The following is a 22700-nucleotide window of genomic DNA, read 5'->3' as shown; positions in this document are numbered from 1 at the left end:
TCGACAGTGAACCAGGCCTTTCAGCACTGCCCGCTGAACCAGGACTGCCCTGGCCTGCCCCACAGCCTCCTCATCTGGCTGGGCCTTTCTGCTCTGTCTCTTCAAGCCCCAGAGGCCCTGGATCCCTGACTGCCTGCTCCCCCCTAAACCCTCTGTCCCTGCTGTGGGCCATGCCACAGGGAGAGCTTGCCGGGAAGCACTGCCCAGCGTCCCACCGTCCCCTTTCCTGAGGGCAGCCTCCCCTGGCAGGGAGGAGCTGCGACTGCCAGGGCTGAATAGGGCCCTTTATTCCTGGGCTCCCAGAGGGAGGGTGCTGAGCCATGCCCACCACGCCCGCCGCACCCACACCCACACGGAGTGGGGGACCGCCTGGCCCCGATGCTGGGCTCTGAGCTAACCACACTCTCTGGCCCCACTCTGTCTGCATCCTGGAGGGTGAGTCTGTCCCTGCTGTGGCCCCGGTCTGGTCCAGCAGGCCCCAGTGTGTGTGGGGTGAGCTATGTATACTAGTGTGTGTGTGTGTGTGTGTGTGTGGGTAAAAATAAGAGACAGTCTGGAGCAAAGGTGTGTCAACACACACACTCACACTTATGCAGCAGCAAATGTCAACCAAGGGCCACTGCCTGCCTGTCCTTCTGCTGGGCCTTAAGGAGACCCCATATAGGATCTCACTGAGAGAGGCAAGTAGAGAGGCAAGATCACTACAAATCTCAGTGAAATCTAGGAGAGAATCAATCAAGCCCTGGGAGAGGGAGGCAGAGTGGTCTGCCAAGGCCTCGAAATGAGGTGACCCAAAGGATAGAAGGCGTTCGCCATGCAAAGGGCAGCGGGAATTGTCCCAGGAGAGGGAATGGCAGGCATTCAGGCCCGAGGTGAGAAGGCTCTGGATGTGTTTGTGGTGCTAATTAAATCCCCACATGCCTGGTGCTGGCCTGGGGAGGTGAGATGGAGAGAGAGGCATGAGTCAGATCCTGCCCATTGCAGTGAGGAGTTTAGATTTTATTCTCAGTGTGCTGGGAAGCCACATGCAGGGTCTTAGTTCCCCGACCAGGGATTGAGCCCCCACTTTTGGCAGTGTTAAGGGTGGTGTCCTAACCACTGGAGCACCAGGGAAGTCCCAGGAAAGATTTCATTTAAAAAAATATTTGGGCTTCTGGGTGGAAAAAAGTACTAGGAGCGGGGGTGGGATGGGGGTGGAATTGGAAATCAGGCAGACTTATGATTAGGGACCATTGGCCAAGCGTCACGCTTCATCCTCGTCCTTCTCTGTAACAGCAGGTGTCTTATATCGCTCCTCGCGTATGCCCAGCACCATGCGCTGTGTTTGCCCCAAGTGCTGTTTCCAATCCACATCCCAGCCCTGTGATCCCACTTGCCAAATGAGAACCCCGATGTTCAGGCAGCTGAAGGTGCGTGGGACACAGACATTTTAAAGACCTTGGGCCTCTCAGCTCTACAACCCACACCCTGATCCTGCTGCTGGCAGTTCAACAGTCCTAGATTTTTAGTTTCTCTTAATGTTTCCACTAGACCAAGAATAGAAAAATACAGCTGAAAGGTGAAACCAGACTAGTGTGACCATGCGTGGCTGGGAAGGCCAGTGCCCTCGGCCTTTGCCACCTGTCCCACCATTGGAGTAAGTATTACATGGTTTACCAAGTACCTGCCAGGGTGCGTTCAGCCCTGTCCAAGCTCAGCTCTGAATGAGGCCATAGCCTGCACTCTGAGGAACCTCAGTGGTACCCAAGTGACATTTGTCCTCAGTGTGGCCACTTTAAATGCTATTATATTTAGTACAAAACCTCTTCCTTCCCTGAGGCTCAGGGCCACCTTGCAATGTTCCCTCTCCTCCCAGAGTCAAGCTGGGGCAGCCCACATTCTCTGCCAATCCATGGCGCCATTGGGACAAACATCCTTCTCTGAGCTGATATCTGTCGGAAATCCTGAGATGCCGGCTACCTTACAGGCAATTCATAAGACCTGGGCTTCTCTAAACTAAGTTCTTACAGGGACTTCCCTGGCAGTCCAGTGGTTAAAACTCCGAGCTCCCAATGCAGGGAGCCTGAACCCGCATGCCACCAGCTAAAGATCCCATATGCCACAATTAAGACCTGGCGCTGTCAAATAAATAAATAAAATAAGACCTTATAGCTCATGAAATATCTCCAGCCTATGTCAGGGCTAAAGACTACCCTGGGTATTCTCCAACTCAAGGGAGAACAAGTCAGCAAATTCAAAGGCTTTGTTTCTATCTCCGCTGTTCTTCCCATAGCTAAGCTTGTAGGTAATTTATTCCTTGTCTAATTAACGCCAATTAACAAATCAAACGTTCACATTTCACACTTCCCTCATATCAGGGATCTACATTCACTGTGCATTTAAATTTGTTGCAGCTTGAATTAAATGATAAAGCATGTATTTTAAAATAAAATTAAATATCACTAAAATCAATAAATGTGTTAGTGTCCCCTCTCTGCAACAGATATGACCCACCCTGTTAGTCCAGAGGTCTAACATCCATGCCAGCCCCGAAGTACCAAAAAACCCCCACTTGAAATCTGTTCCTGTGCCATGAAGTTGTTCTCCATTTCTTGGCCTAGGTTCTGGTTACACTGGGGGGCTCAGTTTGTGAAATTCATTGAGTTTTATACATGCATATGCACTTTGCTGTATGTATATTATATGTGCCTACTAAGTCGCTTCAGTCGTGTCCAACTCTTTGCAACCCTTACATTTCCCTTCCCAAAAAGCGCTTTCTTATAGAAGATAAAGAAGAAAGTGTTCTGGTCCCATAACTCTATAAAACTATTCAAAAAACCTTCAATTCCATTTGGTTCAGTAAAGTCAGGTTAAAACCTCTGATCCTCCAGGACTTGGGGCTTGCTTTCTGACAGACACCCAGAAACCACCCCCCGCCCCCAGCCCCACTGAGGGTGGAGGAGTGATTTTGTTCCCTTCAGCCTGGACTGCACTGGAAGTGGGCGCCTCCAAGCCAGAACTTGGGAGATGGCTGTTCCCTCCTCGGCGTGCCGGTTCTTACTGTAAGTGTGCTGCGGCTGCAGGAGGGTTAAGGTTTTTCTTGGTGACAAAACCCCAGTGGAGTTTGTAACTCTGTTTCCCTGAGTGTGTGGAACCGGGGGCGGAGAGTGCTGAGGGGCAGCCGCACCTGTGTGAGTCATCCCAGAGTGCCCAAGGCGGGCGGATGGAGTGAGTAATCCTGCCCCCATTGTGTCACGCTCTGCTCTTTGAATCGAGTGGATGGAGGAAGAGGAGAAACGGGAGCCATGGGGGAAACACGGTGTGTTTAGGGGGCAGGGTTTGAATCAGGAAAGGTTCTACAGGCTGAAGGGAGTTAGCGTTCGGCCTTGGGTGGGGAAACCAGGTGGAAGGGTGCACAAGGAACGCTGCAGCGCCGGACCCCACGTGCCCAGTGAGGAGGTGGGCGGGCCAGGTGGTGCCTAGCCCCGCCCCGCCCCGCCCCACCCCACACCTACTTGACCTGGACTTGTCGGCTCCTAAGAGATCCCATTCGTTCAACATTTATTATGGGCTGGGCTCCACGTTAAATGCTTTAATACACTTGTTCATTGGTTCCTCATGATAATCCTTTGAGTTAGACATTACTGTGCCCTTTTGCAGTTTGAGGAGACTGAGATTCAATTAGGTTATGACTTGTCTCATATCACACAACAGTAAATGTTGTGTGAGCTAGATGTATTGAAATGATGTAATGAACTAGATGTATTGGGTTGGCCAAAAATTCATGGAGGTTTTTTCATAAAATGTTACAGAAAAACTGACATGAACTTTTGGACCCACCTAAAAAAGGAGCCTCCTGGTGACAAGGACTAGACCCATCTCCATCTGGTTTAAGAAAAAAGTGGAAGTTTATTGACTCACCTAACTGAAAACCTCAGGGGTAGTGGCTTCAGGCATGGCTGGGTCTCTAGCTCTCAGCTTTGCTTTCTTCTCTGGTGACTTCATTCTCAGGCTTTCCCCAAATGGTGATGGGGAAGTGCAAAGATGCTTCCTAGCGATTTGGGACTTACAGTTGATGAGTTAGCAGCCCCTGTAGAAGGAGCACTTCTCTTTCTGGTGGTTCTACCAAAGTCCCATTCTGATTCTCACTCGACCAACTTGGGTCACATGCCCATCCGTGGCTGGACTATACTAATTGGTAACTCCAGGAGTTTAGGGTAGGATGAGCCTTCCTAAAATCACACAGACTGAGAATGAAGGAGAAGTTATTCCTCCAAAGAAAACAGGCACAAATTCTGACAGCCAAAACCCACAAATGCTTACCATGCTAGACTTTAAGCCAAGGTGGGATCTTGGCATGAATTTAGAAGAAAAAGATTCGTGGGAGCCAGAACTCAGGGCATGGAGTCAGGATTCCCTGGGCTGTGGACCTTCCTCAGTGGGACCAGGTCCTTGCAGAACTTGTGTGTGCTTACTGCTTCCGGCCTCAGCATCTGGGCTTCCCCCCAGCCTTCCCCCAGCCCACAGGGCCTTTTGTCTCTACTGGTCTGGGTCAAGGGCAAGCAAGGCCAGGTGTAGCATGTAAGAAGCAGGCTTGGGGGCAGAGTGCAGACTGAGCCAGGCAGAAGGCCGCAGAGAGTGGGGCTGTCGTCTCGGCCACATCAGAGGCTGAGAGCAGGTGTGAGCCGGTGGCCAGCTGTCCCCAGACTGCAGCAGGTCAGAGACAGCATACAGGCTTCAGGGGCAGCTCTGGAGAGACAAGCAGGGGCCTGCCTTTCCGCTGCAGTCAGCAAACAGCTGAGCATCGAGGGCAGGATCAGCTTGCAGAAACCTGGGGAGCCGGCAAAGGCTGACCTTGTTTCTCCATTCTCTTCCCCTCCACGTGTTGTGTTCCCTTCCTTCAGAGCCTCTGTGTTCTCTCCCCTAACCAGACCCTGTTGTCCAGTGAAAAGCTGATGCCTCTTTGTACTCAGGTCTGAATGATTAATGAAGTCCCAGGCTGATTCTCCCTAGAGCAGTCTGGGTCCCTGCCCGCTGGGGTTACTCCTGGAGTTGGGGGTTAGTAGTATTAGCCCCTTTGAAATTGAAGGCATGAAAATGAAGGAAGGGTGTTTTTTGTTGTTTTTCGTGGTGAAGGAAGAGCCCTGAGCAGGTTCAGGCATTAGGTTCTCTTGGTCCTCCTCCGCCCAAGGCTTTTTATTTAAGAGCGTCTGTCTTCATCAGTCTGTCAGCACCACAGCCGTGCAAGGCACCCAAGCTGGGCTGTCGGACACAGGGTTCGTTTTCTGGCCTGACCCACTTCACCCAAGGACCCACGCCAGGTCGTGAGCCTGCAGAGAGCTGGGGGAGTAGAAGATTAATTATTCCCTTTTCCTCTCCATAGGCATTGCCTGTGCCTCGTCACCCTGTCTTATCTGTTCAGGCTGTTATCACAAAATACCACAGCCTGGGTGGCTTGTAAACAACAGAAATTGATTTCTCATAGTTCTAGAGGCCGGAAGTCTGAGATCAGGGTTCCAGCATGGTCAGGTGAGGGCCCTCTTCCAGGCTGCAGACTTCTCTCTGCATCTCACATGTCAGAAGGGCTAGCTCTGCAGGGCCCTCTTTGTAAGGGCACTAATCCTGTTCATGAACGCTCCACCCTCATGACCTCGTCACCTCCCACAGGCCCTGCCTCCTAATTACCATCACGGTGGGCATTAGGGTTTCAACATGAATTTTGAGGGGCACAAACGTTCATACATGGCATTTTGGTTAGGGTGGGGAGTCCCTCTAGTAACCCTCACATCTTCTTTCCTCTAATTGCTTTGGGAAATTTGTCGCTTCTCCCCAGGGTACCACACCAGCCCACAGAGCCAGAGAGGACCCCTGTCCCCCATTCACTTAGCTTGCAGATACTAGCAGTTTGTCTCTCCCATTTTAGGTTCCAGAGACCCTTGACCCCCTCTCTCCAGACACTGCCCCATCCCTCCTAAGGGTATCAGGCAACACCCACATTCATTACACCCAGCTCCATGCCAAGTATTGCCAGGGCTAAAGGGAGTAGAGAAAGTCATGCCTGACCTCAGGATGATTACAATCCAAGTAGGGATCAAGACTCTCTAAAGTGTCTGGTCAGCCCTGTGGACTCTCCCATAAGCCTTGTAAGTGGGTTGAAGAGTAGCTCTCAAAAGATATGTCCACTTCCTAACCCCTGGAACCTGTGAACATGACCTTAGTTGGGAAATGGGTCTTTGCAGACCCATTAATTAAATTGAGGATCCTGACATGAGGTCATCCTGAATTTAAGATGGGCACTAAATCCTAAAGGAGATAAGTCCTGGGTGTTCATTGGAAGGACTGATGTTGAAGCTGAAACTCCAATACTTTGGCCACCTCATGCGAAGAGTTGACTCATTGGAAAAGACCCTAATGCTGGGAAGGATTGGGGGCAGGAGGAGAAGGGGATGACAGAGAATGAGATGGCTGCATGGCATCACCGACTCGATGGACACGGGTTTGGGTAGACTCCAGGAGTTGGTGATGGACAGGGAGGTCTGGCGTGCTGCGATTCATGGGGTCGCAAAGAGTCGGGCACAACTGAGCGACTGAACTGAACTGAACTGAAACCAAAAGACAGGTGTCCTTACAAGAGAAAGGCAGAGGGAGGTTTGAGACATAGGCTGAGGCACAGACTGGAGTGATGCTGCTGCAAACCAAGGAACACCTAGGGCCCCAGAAGCTGGGAGAGTCGAAGAAGGATTGTTCTCTAGAGCCTTCAAGGGGAGCGCAGCCCTGCTGACACTTTGATTTCAGACTTCTGGCCTCAGAACTGGGATAGAACACATTTCTGTTGTTTGTGGTCATTTGCTTTGGCAGCCCTGGGAGCCGGAGTCACTCTCCTTTCCTTTTTGTCCTCAGATCCAATTAGACAGGCAGGAGTGATGTTCATGGAAAACGAGGACTCTGTGTCCTGTGGTCTGTGAACCTTGGGGCCTCCTGTGGTCTCCCTCTAATTTAAGCAAGTCCCTCTGATGCCCCAGTTCTCTGGGTTGCACTGAAGAGAGAGGGTTGGGAGCACCTGTGTCCTCGGAGGGCAGGGTGGCTGCGGGGAGCTGGCCTGTGCATCAGGGACCCCTGGGAAGGTGAGGGGGTCCCCTGAGGAGGGTAGTTCCCTCGCAAATTCCCCATGACAGCAGGAGGGGAGGGCAAGAGTGGGGTGACTGCCAGTGGTCCAGGAGGCTGGTAAAGGAGGGCGAGGCAGGCATTCAAGGAAGGCTTCCTGGAGAAGACCTTAGATGATAGAAATTGAGCCTTATATAGGGAGGGATTTGGGTCAGCAGGCCCAATGGCACTTAGAAGAAAACCGGACTCCTTTCTGTGGCTTGTAAGACTCTTCATGGCCTCTTTTCCATCTTCCATCTTTGCTCTGTGTCTGCCTCTGTCTGAGCCCTCTTGCCCTGGAGCTTTGTGTGGCTGGCTCTTCTCCTCCTCAGTCTCCATGGAAATCAGAGACTATATCCCTTCCATACACATCCCCTCCCCTCCTAGAAGCTAAACACCTTGAGAGCAGGGCCTCCCCCATCTGTTATCAGTGGAGCAGGCTCTCCATCAAGACAGTGATGGATGGATGGATGATTGGAAGGAGGGATGGGTAGATGGATGGCATTTCAGATGACAAAAATAGCAAGGAAGAGGGAGTTATATGAGGATATATTCGTGCATGCATATATGCTGTGGATTTTGAAGAGGAGAGGCTGCCAAGAATAGATCAGCCTGGACAGACCACATGAGGCCAGCCCTCTCCTATTTCCCCTGTAGCCAGTACCCTCTCATTACCCCCGTGCAGTGGGTACTTGCCCATTTGTCAGAACACGTGCCTGGTTCATGGAGTTTTCCCGCAGGCTCCGCATGGCTGGGGTGGGGGATCCCCCACAATGGGTACCATGTCTGGTGTTTCTGCTCTTCCTATGTGCCTGAACCCCCAACTCCTGCTCAAGGAATCCCTATAGTTACCACACTTCACAAGGAGGAACTTGGGGTTAACAGCTCTCAGAAGTTTCAGTCCTTTCTTTAAGCACTTCTCCCGACCAGTGAGAAGGAGCCATGTCCTCATCTCTCTCCTTGAAATAATTAATTCTTTAAAAGCAAATGCCAACTACCAAGACCCCTCACGTGCCACTAAGATGCTTCATTAAGTGCCTGGTATCCTGTGTGGGGGGGAGAAACACTCTGCCACCTAAATGCAGGGACCTCCTGAGTCAATGCCCACCTGTGTGTCCCTGCCCAGAGTGGACACTCATGGTGAGAAGGTCAGGCCAGATTGCAGGGGGGTGGGGGGTCAGGCAGAGCCAGCCTCCCCCATGTGATGCCCTCCTGCTTATGAGGGTGAGCATCCCCCTGTTCCCACTGGGCTGGCACCTGCTCAGCCAGGCTGGGGATGGGGGTGGGGCATTAAGGGCTCCTTAAAGGACAGGGAGGTTTGCCATTTCGGGGAGCTCTTCCTCCCCAAGTCCACTAGGGTCACCTCTCCTTCCCTGCCTCGTTGGTCTGTTGGTCCTTTTGCTCATTCCCTTGCTCACTCTTACCCACTCACTCATTCACCTGTGTCTGATCAGCAGAGACTCCTGTAGCGCAGGGCATCCTCCACAATCGGTGCTTGTTTCATTGCTTGCTTCATTCCCACTCAGCCCCCAAGGCAGCTGCTCCCCAGATCGCCAGCCCAGCACCTGGCGTGGAGGAGATGTGAATCACATTCCCATCACACACGCAAGAACATCCTCAGTGGCTCTCACCGCCTTACATGATCTGAGCCCAAGGAATTCTTTGGAGATTTGTTGCCTTCTCTCTCGCTCTATCTTAGCTCCAAAACCCCAGGTTGAAATCCCAACTCAGCCACTTAATAGCTGTGTGACTTAGGACATGTTCTTCAACCTCTCTGAGCCACCATTGCCTCCTGGGCAGAGTGGGGATAGAAAAAGCAGTTGCTTTAATAAAGTCGTGGTACAGGGACTCCCCTGGTGGTCCAGTGGTTCAGACTTCATCTTTCAATGCAGCAGGTATGGGTTCGATCCCTGGTCAGGCAGCTAAGATCCCATATTCCTCACAGTCAAAAAACAAACAAACAAAAAAAAAAACCCAACATAAAACAGAAACAATATTGTAACAGATTCAATAAAGACTTAAAAAAAAAAAACTTACAAGAAAAATTTAAAAATAAATTAAAGTGGTGAGGATTAGGTCAAAGAACCCAATGGGAAACTCTTAGCCTGTGCCTGGCAGGAGTAACCACCTAGCTCCTATTATCCCTCACTCCTCCTCTGACCCCTCAACGACCCCACCCCAACATGCATCTTAGGACTGTGAAGGGAGCAGCCACCAAGACCCGGCCCTTCAGTCTCCAGATGAGAATGCACAGGCCCTGGTGTGGAGGGGCCTGTGCACACAGCCAGCCTGCCGCTCGGGCACGACTTGAGCCCAGGACTCCAGCTGAGTGCCCCTCAACCTTTCAGCCCAGCCCAGAGTGGCAGGAAGAGGGGCCTCGGCTCACAGGCTCAGGCCCTATTGGGCTCAACAGGTCTCTTCTCTGCTTTCAGGAATGAGTTAATCCTGAGGTCTGTCTCAGGTCCTGAGTGTAATCTTCCTTACGATGCTTATCATATTTCTGGGGCTGCATCTGCCTGGCTTTGAAGGCTCTGGCAGGGGCCTCTCCTGGCCTTGCCGTAAACGGGCTGAATTACATTTACAAGAGGCCTTTAATGCCCCGTGAACCCGACTTCCTTAATGGGGATGTTCCTCCTCCTCCTTTCTCTTTCTCTCCCTTTTAATATGGTCACCGGTTTGGCCTTCCAAGTGTGGTTTGGATTCCTAACAGAGAAGTCAAGACCGTAGAGTCCCTTCCAGATCTGCCCTCCCTCCCCCTCCCCTCCCCGACTCCCGGCAGCCTGTGCCAAGGCCCCAAGAAAAGAAGACAGTGCTCCAGTCAGGATTTCAGTGAGAAGGAGGGAAGCCCTGTTGGGAGTCCAAAAACTCAACTGGGAAATAGCTTGTACAGAAATTCTCCTCTGACTTTATACCTGAGCAACAGACCCACAAGCTTTGGGAGGGAGATGGGAGGTGTCCAGCCTGGAGGCATGACTGCAGAGCGTGGGCTTGAGGGGCAAGGTAGGGTGAGGAGCCCTCCCAGCCCCCTCCCTGTTTCGGCTACCCCAGCCCTCTCTTCTATATTTCTGCATGTCTGGAGGCCTTAACTGTCCCTTAACTATTAATTTTTTTTTGCTAGTTCTGTCTCAGCAACTGGATCAGGTCCTATCTGATGTATCTATGTCTATATCTGTATCTGTATCTGTATATCTCAGGAATACCAAACCCAGTCATAGGCTTGGCCAGCCCTGAGATGGAGGTCCAGAAGAGGGACCTAGTTTGTCTCCCCATCTCTCTGCTCTTTTTTGTCCTGCGATAGGATGAGAAAGAGCAGGAGTGCTAGTTTTGGAGGGTGGATCAGTTACTTTTTCCCCCTTTGAAAGAAGCACAGGACAGAGCCAGGTCTGGGGGCCAGCCCGCCCCCAACTCCGGTCCCCGCCCCTCCAGGTGCTCTACCTCCCTGCAAGTGCTCCAGGTTCTTGTGGGATACCGTTGGGCTGCTGGTGTCACTGAGCCTGGGTGGCCTCCAGCTCCTGACAGCTAACCGGCTCGGGTAGAAGGCCCAGAACCCTGCCCAGGGCCGCCTGTCATTTCATAGGTCTGGAGAGCGGGTCTCCTCCCACCGCACGTTTATCTCACACACCATCCCCTCTGGCTGCACACGTGTACTTCCTATGGCCCTCAGGCAACAGATCGACAGGCAGCTAAAAAAAGGGGAGGAGACAAAGAGGCCAGGAATACCAACTCTGTGACATCTTCTCCCGAGGAAAGACGGTCGCCTCTCATGTCTTGATAAATCACATTTTATCTCCTTTCAAAAGGAGCACATGGAGGAGCCCATTCATCTTGATGACACCGTCCAGTCTGCACAGTGTCACCTCTCTGCCTGGGACGCGGCCCCTCTACCAGGCTTCCATGAGAAAGGGAGGAAGGGGAGCTTGAGGGAGTATCTGAGAGAGGGAGGGAGGTGCTTGGATCAACAAGGGCCTATTGGACGCCTGCTGTATGCAGAGGCTTGTGCTCAGTGCAGGTGTGGTGAAAGAGGAGGAAGCAGCCGCTGCAGGGCCTCCGGTTGACGCTGAGCGTGGAGGGGTGAGGGACACAAATGAGCAAGAAGTCACACGCGATTTAATGAGTTAGGTACTCGGCAGTCTGGCTGGAAAAGGGCTGGTGACCAGTACCTGTGGTGACAGGGAAGTCAGGGAGCACTGTAGCAGCTGCTTCCAGGGCCCCCAGTGCCCCTTTCCATCCCACTCTGCCTGCCAGAGTCTGCTCACGGGGACAACTGGGAGCTTTGTCCTAGCCATGGGAACATCCTCAGCCAGGAGCGCCTGTGAAGCAGTGCTCTCAGAAGCTCAGACAAGCAGGGCGTTGGCGGTGAACACCCCAGTCTCCTCGCCCTCGTCGAGGATACCTCTGTAGTGCGTTCTACACGCGCCTCAAGTTCCTCAACAGACCTGAGCTGCCGCCATCGGGTGATTAACTGGCAGGGTGACACTTCCTTGCCTGACCTGCCTTAATTCCCAAGATCAATTCCCAAACAACTTGCACTCACTTCCTCATCTCTGGGTCCACTTCTGGGGAGACAACCTAGACCAACACAAGGCTCATGCTTGGTGACTCAGTGGTAAAGAATTTGCCTACCAAGCAGGAGGTGTGGGTTCGATCCCTGGGTCGAGAAGATTCCCCTGGAGGAGGAAATGACAACTACTGCAGTGTTCTTGCTTGGGAAGTCCCATGGACAGAGAAGCCTGGTGGGCTGCAGTCCATGAGGTCGCACAAGAGTCAGACCCAACTTAGTGACCAAAGGATAACAGTAGAGGAAGCTTAAGTATCTTAACCTGCAGTCTATTTATTTGTTCACTCAATGGGAATCATCTCATTTAGGACTCCTAAATGAGATGCAAGTGATTAAAACGCATCTCCAACAAGTTTCAATGTTAAAAAATTGTATTATTTTATATAAGGGAAAAGTCCCAGGTAGACCCTGGGTTCAGGAACAGCTATATCCAGCAGCTCAAATGATGTCAAATGGGTCTGCCCTTCACCATCTCTTGGCTCTGCTTTTCAGTCATTCAGGAAACATTTGCTGAAGGAATTCTCTGGTAGTCCAGTGGCTGGGACTCCACGCTTTCACTGCTGAGGGCACAGGTTCAATCCTTGGTTGGAGAACAAAGACCCCATAAGACACATGGTACAGCCGAGAAAAAGAGGAAAGAAAAGGAAAAATTATTGAGCACCAGCTCTGTCCCAGGCTCAGATCCTTTCTCTTGGTTTGTTTCCATCTCTGGCAAGGATAGAGATGGTCACTAGGAGCTCCAGGCCTTCATCCTGCCAGCTTAGCAAGCGTGGGAGCAAACACTGGGAGGAAGAGGGCACCAGCAGAGGTCTCAGGGCCGACCCTCGTTGGTCCAGATCCTGTCCTCTTGCCCGTCTCTGAGCCAATCACTGTGACTCTGGGTAGCTAGACTGGGTCACATGCCTACCATTGCTGACGGGGGTGTTGTCAGCTCCACTTGAACCACACGGTTAGAAATGGAGGAAGGAGGCTCTCCAGAGGGGAACTGGGTGGTCTTGGGACAACAGATGCCTGTTAAAGCCATGAGGTGAGCCCCTCACCACATGCTGGGCTCTTCGGGCCCTAAGATGAGTCAGACAGGCCCCTGGTAGAGGGGCTCACGAATGTCAGCAGTACACGGCAGAATGTGGTGTGTGTCTTAGGACTAGACAAAATGTGTAGGTGTTCTGGAAAAAGGGTAATTACTCTCAGCTCGGCAATCAAGGAAGTCTTCTAAAAAGGAGGCACTGACCTGGACATTGATGGCCACTACGCATCAGACCCAGGAGTTCGGATTCTAAGTGTAACCAATAGAGAAGGTTTGGGAGCTGGCATTTCCCAGAAGCCTTGCCCATACTTGTAGAGGGATCTACCAGCCCAGCTGAGGGGTCCATTGGGCTGGGGTAGCCGCTCTTCCTTGTACTGGCCTGTGCCTGCCCTGGAAATAGCCACCCACCTAAGCTAAGAATAGGAATTCCTGCCCAGCTGGCAGGAACGAAGGCAGATTTCTCAAGGAGGGATGGGCCTGAAAACAAAGCATAGCGTGTGGGTTGGGCCACCCTTTGTATTTATTCGTGAGGTCACTGGAGAGCCGCACCCATGTTGGGGCATGGATCCTGCCATTAGACCCAGACAAGGTGATTTGGTCAAGATGGCAGCCTCTGGGGCTCCTCACCTGCCCCAGAGGTCCTGGACCCTCAGCCTGGGGCGTCTCCTGCCCCCAGGGAGAGGTGACCACTCCTCTCTTGTTTCCTTGGCAGCGGGCGGAGGTGGGGGCGTTTGGTGGCCAGCTAAGATGCTGAGAAGCTGAGGGAGAGGGAACGTGGGGTTCCAGGTTCCTATGGCAGCTTCACCCAGAATCACCCCGCTCATGAGCTTCTCTTCTTCCAGGCAAAATCCTCTTCCGGAGGAGCCACATCCGGGATGTAGCTGTGAAGAGGCTGAAACCCATCGATGAGTACTGCCGGGTAAGAGGGCGTCTGAGGCTGGGGAGGGGTGGTCCACCTGCCAGAGATTCTGTGCATCTAAAAAAGAGGGTTGTCCATTCAAAACTCTCTGCTGCAGTTTAGCAAGTGCACCCTGAGGCCCGGTGTTTCCTGGCCAGAGGGGTGGGTGTGGGTGTCCCTCAGGGAGGGGTCACCCCAGGACTAGACTGCCTCTGGGGCGCAAGGGCTATGGGCTCTACTCCTTTCAGGATACGTCTGTGTTTACAAAACACTCCTTTAAATCACTTCCACCAGCTTGGGGGCTCTGTGCAGGGACCTCCGCTGAAAGGATTTCGTGTGTGGCATCTTGCTGGATACAGGAGAACTCTTTCTTTGAATTCTCTTTGGGACATTTTGGAATCAGTCTCGGGTTCAGTATCATCTGAAATGCACATTTGTTTATACACAGAAGTCTTGGTAAATACAGACGCTCATGTACACATGTTTATAGATGAAAAAACTCACCACACAGACACACACACACGTACGTACGTACATTAGAACAGCCAAAGCCCCAAAACAGACAGGCAGTGACCGCAGGGTCATGAAGCAGAACCCGTTTGTCTTTCTACTTTGTCCAGAGCCTGGGACCCCTGCAGTGAGGACGCGAGGCTGCCAGTTCGGTGGCCTTGGAACATGACCTCTAGATGGCCAGACCACCTGGGTTTGAATGCCTGCTGGCTGTGTGAACTCGGGCAACTTACTGAACTTCCCGGAGCCTCAGTTTCCACACTTGTCCAATGGCAAGGAGACTGGTACCTCGCAGAGTGTAGCCGTGAGGATGCAGTGACCGGACAGGCGCAAGGCAGCCGTGCAGAGTGTCCGCACAGAGGAAGCATTTGATGGATGCTGGCTTTTTGTTATTATTATTACAACACCCAAACAATTCAGTGTTATCACGGGGCACTACTGGCTTTTAATGGAGATGGAATTTCCTAGTTAAGTGAAAACTATTGTGGAGTCTGACTCAAGAATCTTGAGGAGAATCAAGTGGAGGATAATGTTTTGTTGTGAGTGCTGGTATTAGAGTGAGAAGAGCTGGGGTTGAATCCCAGTGCCCCACTGACTAGCTGTGTGACCCTGGCAAGTTGCTATACCTCTCTGAGCTCGTTTCCTGATCTGTAAGATGGGGGGTAAAAATAACTGTCTCACGGGGTTCATGAAGGGGTTGAGCAGGAGAATGTATCTCACAGCGTTTGTAACTTCTGAAATGTTCTGTCCCTACATGGAGTTGTTACCATAAGGCTCCTTTCTGCATAAATATTTTGTAATTTGGAGTACTTGTCAATAATAAAATATTTAAATAAGAACCTAGTTGCTCAATTATGTAACTGTGTTCCCAAGAGGACGGAGAAGCAAGCACTCCCAAATATTCTTCCTTATCCTAAGTTTGAATTTTGTGACTGTGCAAATTATGCTCAGTCACTTTTTCTGCCTTTAAGGTAAAAGGATGCCCTGTTGATGAATTTCCTTAAGCTAGAAGTTTCTCTTCTTCAGATCAATATCCATTTTTCTCTTTTAAGGGCAATCGCCAATTCCAGTTAAATTGATGGCTGCAGCCTGCGTGTTTATTTCTCTTTATTCCTGTCTCAAGCAGTTAAACAAATGGGCAGAGCTATTTGAGGAAGGGCACAGGGCAGGAGGAAGCCTTTTGCCACTGGGACCTATGGTTTACATCAGCCTCGGCCTCCCTGAGCCGGTGGAGCCCGGGGCATTTGCAGTTGGGCTCCATGGAAATGCCGTCTCCTGGGTTGTCTGGAGCAAGAAAGTGATAACATCTTATCTCCTGGGATCAGGCTTTGAACAGGACTCCTAAGTCAGGATGAGGACTCTGGGGCCCCAGTGGTGCTACTGCTGGCTAGGAAACCATTAAGTGGGGTCTGCAAGAGGAGAGGGGGCCCCCTAACCTAATTAGCATAGATGTGAACTGCTCAGAGCCAGGCAACAAGAGCAATGTCACGGGTTCACCAGGCCGCCAGGCGGCTTGGAGACGGTCATTTACTCTGAGAATGGCAGAGGGGGGTGGGGCAGTGCAGAAGTGACCTTTAATTCTGCTGAACTTGAAAGCTGGGATCTGTGGTCCGATTGTCTGAGACCTTGGAATGACCTTGGAATGATCATTAGTGATAAGTCCAGCTGCAGTCCGTGGTCACTGCCTTCCAGCTTCACAGGTCACAGCCCTGCCACGCAGTCGTCTGGTCTGTGCCACTCAGGGTCCAGCCTTTCACTTGGCATCACTGCGCCCCCCAAGCCGGCCGCACAGTCAGGGCCATGTGCGGTCCACTCCACGGCCAGCCCTGTCTTGCTTCCACCTGTCCTTGGACATGCTACTCAGAACCTCTAGAGTTTGATTTCCACTACCTGCCTAGGCAGCTCTGCTTGGCTGGCCAGAATCTTCCTTGGACCTGCTAGAGAGCATGGGCTCCAAGTCTGGGATTTGCTGGGGATTCAAATGTGCCCAAGATTGTGAAGCTGGCTTTGTGCACGGCATAGCCAGCTCCTCTGCCAGGACTCAGATATGGAAAGTCTGACCATCTCCCCTAGACTTAGGGCTCCCTGCCTTCGCTGGCCAGCCAGCACCTCCACCTGATGGCAGTTTCACAGCCCAGATCTCAGTGTTAATTTTAAACATATATGAAGCAGATTGGATGAACGTCACGGAAAATTTACCAAGCGCCAGTCAGCTGATTGTTTTATGTGGCTCTTGAGGGCCGCTGTCTATCAAGAGGGGTTCCAAAGGCTTTTCTGTTACCCCATAAATTAATTTAATGGGCAGAATGGTTATGCGGTTAATATTTAATGGTTCTGTGGCCTCAACAATTTGAAGACTTTCATCTCACTAACAAGCGTGAGCTATACTTTGGGGGCTCAGATGAACAATCTAGCCCATAAATGACTCCATGTACCCCATTCCTGTGTGTGAAATACATGTTTGCAGTGTTTGTCTATGGGATAAAATAAATATCCCAAGGGGTGGACAGTGAGAAAGAGTGTTTGAGAATAGTCAGCCCACCCTCTGCCATGTATCACTGTTTATACAAGCCTCCATTTCCTGGTGGATGCAACTAGAATTTTTTGTTACCCCAAAAGTTGAGTTCCCTTCTATTATCCTGCGGTCCACCATCAACTTGGTTTCAGAATCAAGGACTTCCTTTGTTGGAGGGATGAGAGCTTGGCTGGAATTTGACTGAGGGAAGGACTCCAAGCCCAACAAGGCAATCAGCCCTGTTGGGGTAAAGAAAACGCCCCCCTCCCAACCCTCTGCATTTCCCAGACACATTCATTTTCAGCCCCACTTCCCAGATTCAAAAACTGAGGCTATTACTTGGAGGTTCTTAGCTCCAGCCATTCCCCTTCCCACTGTGAGAGTTTCCCACCATGGCCCATCATTATCTCTGGTGTTAATAAAGAAAAAGATTCATGTTGCAACAGAAACAGTCTTCTCAAAAGCAGCACCTGGCGAGCTCAGTCCTAGACACCGGGAGAGTTACTTTTTTCCTGTGTCCCTTATGCTAAGGCAGGCCTGGGCTAGAAGTGTTGCTGATGGGGGGAGACTGAGGCAGAGCCAGGACTGACGCATTCATGCCTTCTGAGAGGTCTGGTGCTCGGAGGAAACCCAGCTGGCAGCATCTCTTCATCTCCTCTGGTCCAGACAGACCCAGGGAAAAAAAAAACACAAACATTTCCAGCCTGGGATCAAGCTGATAGTGTCCATTTTCCACTGAGAGGTCTTCTGAGGAGCCTCATTGCCCAGAAGAACCGCTGAGTGGCTCAGCCAGGTCCTCTGTGGTTGGTTCCATGGGCCCCCTGCCTTGCAGCCCAGTCCGCAGAAGCGCAGCCATCCGTAGCTAGCCAGACTCCCCTAGGTCTCCTCCACCCCTTGGTCTGTGCTGGCCTCTTTCCTAGGCATGCTTTCAGCTCCCAGGCCCCCCTCCCAGAAGCCTCCCACTCCCCAGGGAAAGCTGACCACCCTGAGTACTCCGTGCAGGCTCTGCACTGCACACCCACCCTCTGTAGCGGGTAATTTCTGTGTGTCCATCTTCTTCAGAGCAAGAGCCCCTCGAAGGCCCCATCTGCTGTCTTTGTGTCTTCACTAACCAGCATGAGGGAGTCCAGCCAGTATCTGACAACAAGATGCAGAGATCACACACAGGCAGAGGAAGCCTCCAAGGAGGGTGACATGTTCCTGAGGCCCCAATTTAATAGGATCACTTGTGAAATGGCTTAAACAGCAATTGCGAATTAAGCACTATTTCCATTTCAAAAGAATTTGCTGCTTAGATCCTTCAAAAAGAGAACTCATGCGTTTGAAATACTCTGATTTATGCAAGTTCGGTGAACTCCCAGCTTCCGAGATGCTGATCTAAGAGGAATAATCTGAGCAGGTTAGAAGCAGCCCCAGGGGTGGGAGTGGGGGCAAAATGGGTGGGACCCCAGCCCCCCTCCCCGGCCCCAATCAAGAGTTCCTGGGTTTTTACCTATAAGATTTCCATTGATTAGAAGCCAAAACGATGCTGCTAAAAATAGGAGAGTGTTTGATCCTGTGGAAAGAGCAGGGCTCCCCCAGTTGCTTTGACAAATGCGGAACTTTGCTTTTTTTTCGTTGCTTTGTTCTAGGGTAGACAGACGTTACCCAGAATGGTGGGCTTCTTGGAGGGGGGTCATTTGGAAGCACAGGGTCTGAGCCGAGTCTGCCTGGGGCCTCCTTCCTGTGCCACTGCTGTACTTGCAAAGACCAGGTTTGTGGTAGGTTAGACACTGAGTTCACTGATCATGGTGCCGTTTAAAGCCCTAGAGTCAATGACTGTTAAAGCTGGAAGAAACTTCAGAAAGTCTGTAGCCTGGATTTGCCTAGCTGTGTTCCACCGGCTGTTAATAGGGATTGTTTGGAAAACCAGCTCCACCATCAGCAACCTGTGGGCGATGCCGAAGGCGGTACAGAGTTGCAGATGAGACAGAGCATAGGCTCTGGACTCAGAGCACCTAATTCAAAATCTTGCTACTTGGTAGCTGTGTGGCCTTGAGAAATGTTTTAACCTCTCTGTGCTTTAGTTTCTTTTTCTGTAAAATTGGAGTCGTAGTCATACCCATCTCTTAATGTGATGATTACATGAGTCTGTCTCCCAGGACGTCATTATTATCATAACTACTGGCCTGAACACAGCTCTGCAGCTCTCTTGCCTTTGCTGTGCTGATAAACACGTTGCCCACCAAGACCTAGAGAGGGATCTACAAGGCACCATTTCACATGTGCCCACAGAACTCATTTTATCTCATCCAACATGTGTTCCGTGAGCTCAGTTTGAAATTGTAAAGCTAGTCTATTTTATCCTAAAAGGAGCAACAACCAGAGAGGTGAGGTGAGCTGCTCAAGGTCATGTAGCAGTACATAATAGCGGAATTGGACCTAGAACTGAAGTCTCCTGACTCTTGTTCTTTCCAGTATGCCTCACTGCTCTCACCTAATGGATAATGATAATGAAGACAGTAGTATAACTAAAGTTCACTATTTTGAATTTTTTATTTATTTATTTGGTGTGTCAGGCCTTAGTTGCAGCATGCAGAATCCTCGTTGTATCATTCAGAACCTTTTGTTGTCATACACAGACTCTCTAATTGTGGCACACAGGCTTAGTTGTTCTGAGGCAAGTGGGATCTTAGTTCCAGGACCAGGGATCGAACCTCTGTCCCTTGCATTACAAGTCAGATTGTTAACCACTGGACCACCAGCGAAAGTAAAACTGTGGTCGCTCAGTCGTGTCCGACTCTTTGCGACCCCATGGGCTATTGCCCACCAGGCTCCTCTGTTGATGAAATTCTCCAGGCGAGAATACTGGAGTGGGTTGCTGTTCCCTTCTCCAGGGGATCTTCCCAACCCAGGGATTGAACCCAAAAGAAAGCTGAGTGCCGAAGAATTGCTGCTTTTGAACTGTGGTGTTGGAGAAGACTCTTGAGAGTCCCTTGGACTGCAAGGAGATCCAAGCAGTCCATCCTAAAGGAAATCAGTCCTGAATATTCAATGGAAGGACTGATGCTGAAGCTGAAACTCCAATACTTTGGCCACTTGATGCGAAGAACTGACTCATTGGAAAAGCCCTTGATGCTGGGAAAGATTGAAGGTGGGAGGAGAAGGGGATGACAGAGGATGAGATGGTTGGATGGCATCACTGACTCAACGGACATGAATTTGAGTAAGCTCCGGGAGTTAGTGATGGACAGGGAAGCCTGGAGTGCTGCATGCAGTCCATGGGGTTGCAAAGAGTTGGACATGACTAAGCGACTGAACTGAGCTGAACTCCTGCATTGCAGGCAGATTCTTTACTGTCTGAGCCACCAGGGAAGCCAGGACCACCAGGGAAGTCCCTAAATTTTACTGTTAATTCAGTGCCAAGCACTGTGCTAGGCTCCTCATATCCACGATCTCATTTAACCTCCTAATAGGCAGGTACCCTATGAGATCCATCGTACTGAGCCCAGAGAGGGCAAGCAAGGCATTCAGTATCACATAGTCTGTGAACAGAAGAGCTAGGACTCAAACTCACGTCTGCCTAGCCCTGAGTCCCTGACTTAACCACCTCATCATGGTGTGCATGCTGAATGCCCAATGACAGCATTTTAGGTCTGAGCCACGGGTGATGCCCCTGAGGTGCTCACAGATCGGCCCCTACCAGCTCCTGCAAGAAGAGCTAGGTTTGGGGGTTCCCCGCTCTGGTTGTCATCACCAGCCCAGGCCTTGGGGACTGACTGCTCAGCACCCAGCGCTCCTGCCAAATGATCTTGGCCGGAGCTGGGCTTGGCGGCGTCTCTGATGGAAGCTGCTCTGAGCCAAGAGCCTCTTGTCAGCCTGAAATCAGGATGAGCCCTCAATGTGGCTCCCCTCAGGGCTCTCTGTTAAATAAAGATGCCGCAGTGGTTTGCCCGAAAGGCCTCTTTGTCTGAGGCCCTTCCAGCCCACGCGTCCTCTGCCCTGAGAATGCCGGTCTCTGTCGGTATGAAGAGCCCCTGTGTTCACCGCTGCCGCTGGGGGAGCCAGGCGGCCGCTCTGCGCCCGAGTGGGAGGGCGCCTGCCCTGGCCCCCTCCCTCTGCTGTCAGGGAGGTCACACTGGCAGCAGCTCTGCACACAGCCTGGGTCGCTGGGAACGCTTCCCTCCTGCCCATCCCGGCCCATTAGTGCTCCCTCCTGACCCCTCCTGCCTCCATATGCCACCAGGGGCCCTTGCTCTCTGCACATGCCTGCGTTCCATTTCTCTGTCTCTGCTGCTCAGTTTCCCTGTCCCTCTCCATCTCTCTGTCTGTCTGCTCCTTTGTCTCTGCCTTTCTCTCTCCTCTCTCTCTTCCCATCTCTGTATCTCTTTGTCTCCGCCTCTCCCTCCATCTCTGTCTCTGTCTGCATCTTTCTCTCCTCACCCCCATCTCTCTGTCCCTCTCTCTCTTCTTCCTCAGTTTTTCTTTCCTTCTACCCTTCTCTCCTGGGGAACAAAGCAGCACATACCATGTGTGTTAAATGAAAACTTGAACACGATAGGGATAAATCCGCCCAGGCTGTGTCTGAGCACAGACCTTTATTCTGCCACTTACTTCAGTTGTGGCTTCACCCCCGGGAGCCTCAGTGTCCCCACCATAAATGGAAGCAGTGATGGGCACCTCCAGGACAGTACGGGGTCTGCCTCACTAGATGTATACTTGTGAGGGCAGGCGCTGTGTCTGGCTCATGCCTGTACCACCCAGGCATACACCAAAAGGCTCCCTGCTTGTTGGATGATTGGAGAGTCCTACAACAGTGCCTGACACGTGGTAGTTGCTCTTTGAATGTGAATTTTCTTTCTTTTGTTTTTCCCTGCCTGGTCTTGGGGGTGTGATCTGTTAGAGACTCTTGGAAAACTGCAGGCTCTGGAAGGAACAGCTGGGAGTTGCGCAGTGTGTCTTACCTGCTAAGATCAGGTCTTGTCCCCTCTTGCCCGGCTGTGGGTTTGGCATCCGGAAAGGCCGCTGTGCTCCATGCCACACTTGAATCACTACCTGAGCAGCTCAGCGAAGAAGTAAACGATCACGTCCCTCTTCCTGAACACTATACCTCTGTCAACGCAACCTAAGGCCACATGTGCTTTTCTTGCCCCTCTATTATGTCCTATTAGGGCCACACACCAGAGCCTTATTCATCTATTCATTTGAACAAATATTCACTGAGTGCCAGGCCCTCTTCTAGAATCTGGGCAGTCAACAAAACAGACTAAAATCTCCGCCTGCATGGAACTTCCTTTCTAGCAAGGTCTTTCCCACGTGCGGGCAGGCCACGTGGCCTCCCTGACTCTCGGTCTCCTCCTCAGGAACACGGGAATGAGATCTGCCCTTGTGAGGACCATCATGAGGTTCCCAGGGGCCACACTCATGGAGGCCCAGCAGGGTGGGCACAGGGGAGCTGCTGGGTCAGGTCACTGCCCCTGAAGCAGCGCCAGTGCAGGGAGGCTGGGGAGGCACAGGCCCCCCTCTGGCTGGCCGCTGCTCCGGAGCCTGCTTATCAGCAGTTCCTCACACTCCTGTCGCCCAGGGTTTCCGTCTTTCTTCCCTTGGCTCTAGCCCAAGTTCCAGGACTGACCCTGTCCCCCAGCCCTACTTTGACCTCATCTGTCTGTCTGTATTAAAGGATCACCCCAGTGTCTTCTCTCCATGCTGAATGAGGGGCCCAAAAGCAGGGCTTTGCCTGGCCTTACCCTACATCCCCCCACCACTCCACTGGACTGGGCTGGGTCAGCGGCGGTCCAGGTACCCAGGCTGAAAGGTGTGGCATCTGTGCTGGCAGGAAACTGACCACTCCTGACCCTCATCCCTCACTGTCCAGCAGGGGGCTCTCACCCCTCCTGAATGACCAGCTCACAGCTCCCCTCACCCCTGCCTGCACAGTCATGCTCCTGGGGATGCCCACCTCCTCCCGCCTGCCCGAATCCTGCACACCCCTCGGGCCAAACTCCTGCCCACTCTTCTAAGAAGCCTTTCCACACCCTTCAGCTTATTCTGCTCCTTCCAGGCTCAATTCAGGGTATGGCCCTGTTAGACC

The 22700-nt window shown here is 51.7% G+C and overlaps 1 protein-coding gene across 6 annotated transcripts in view; it reads left to right on the top strand.

The window, feature by feature from the left end:
- SH3PXD2A (SH3 and PX domains 2A) overlaps nt 1-22700 on the top strand; it is a 249274-nt gene that overhangs the window by 112331 nt on the left and 114243 nt on the right. For all 6 annotated transcript variants that reach the window (XM_061403339.1, XM_061403342.1, XM_061403337.1 and 3 more), the window contains one exon: nt 13550-13626. In XM_061403339.1, coding sequence (XP_061259323.1) covers nt 13550-13626 — 77 coding nt within the window. The remainder of the gene's footprint in view (nt 1-13549; nt 13627-22700) is intronic.

This window comes from Bos javanicus, chromosome 26 (genome assembly GCF_032452875.1).
Source record: "Bos javanicus breed banteng chromosome 26, ARS-OSU_banteng_1.0, whole genome shotgun sequence".
Classification (NCBI taxonomy): domain Eukaryota; kingdom Metazoa; phylum Chordata; class Mammalia; order Artiodactyla; family Bovidae; genus Bos; species Bos javanicus.
Note: the sequence above shows the minus strand (reverse complement) of the source record. Positions and strands in the feature narration are given on the sequence as shown.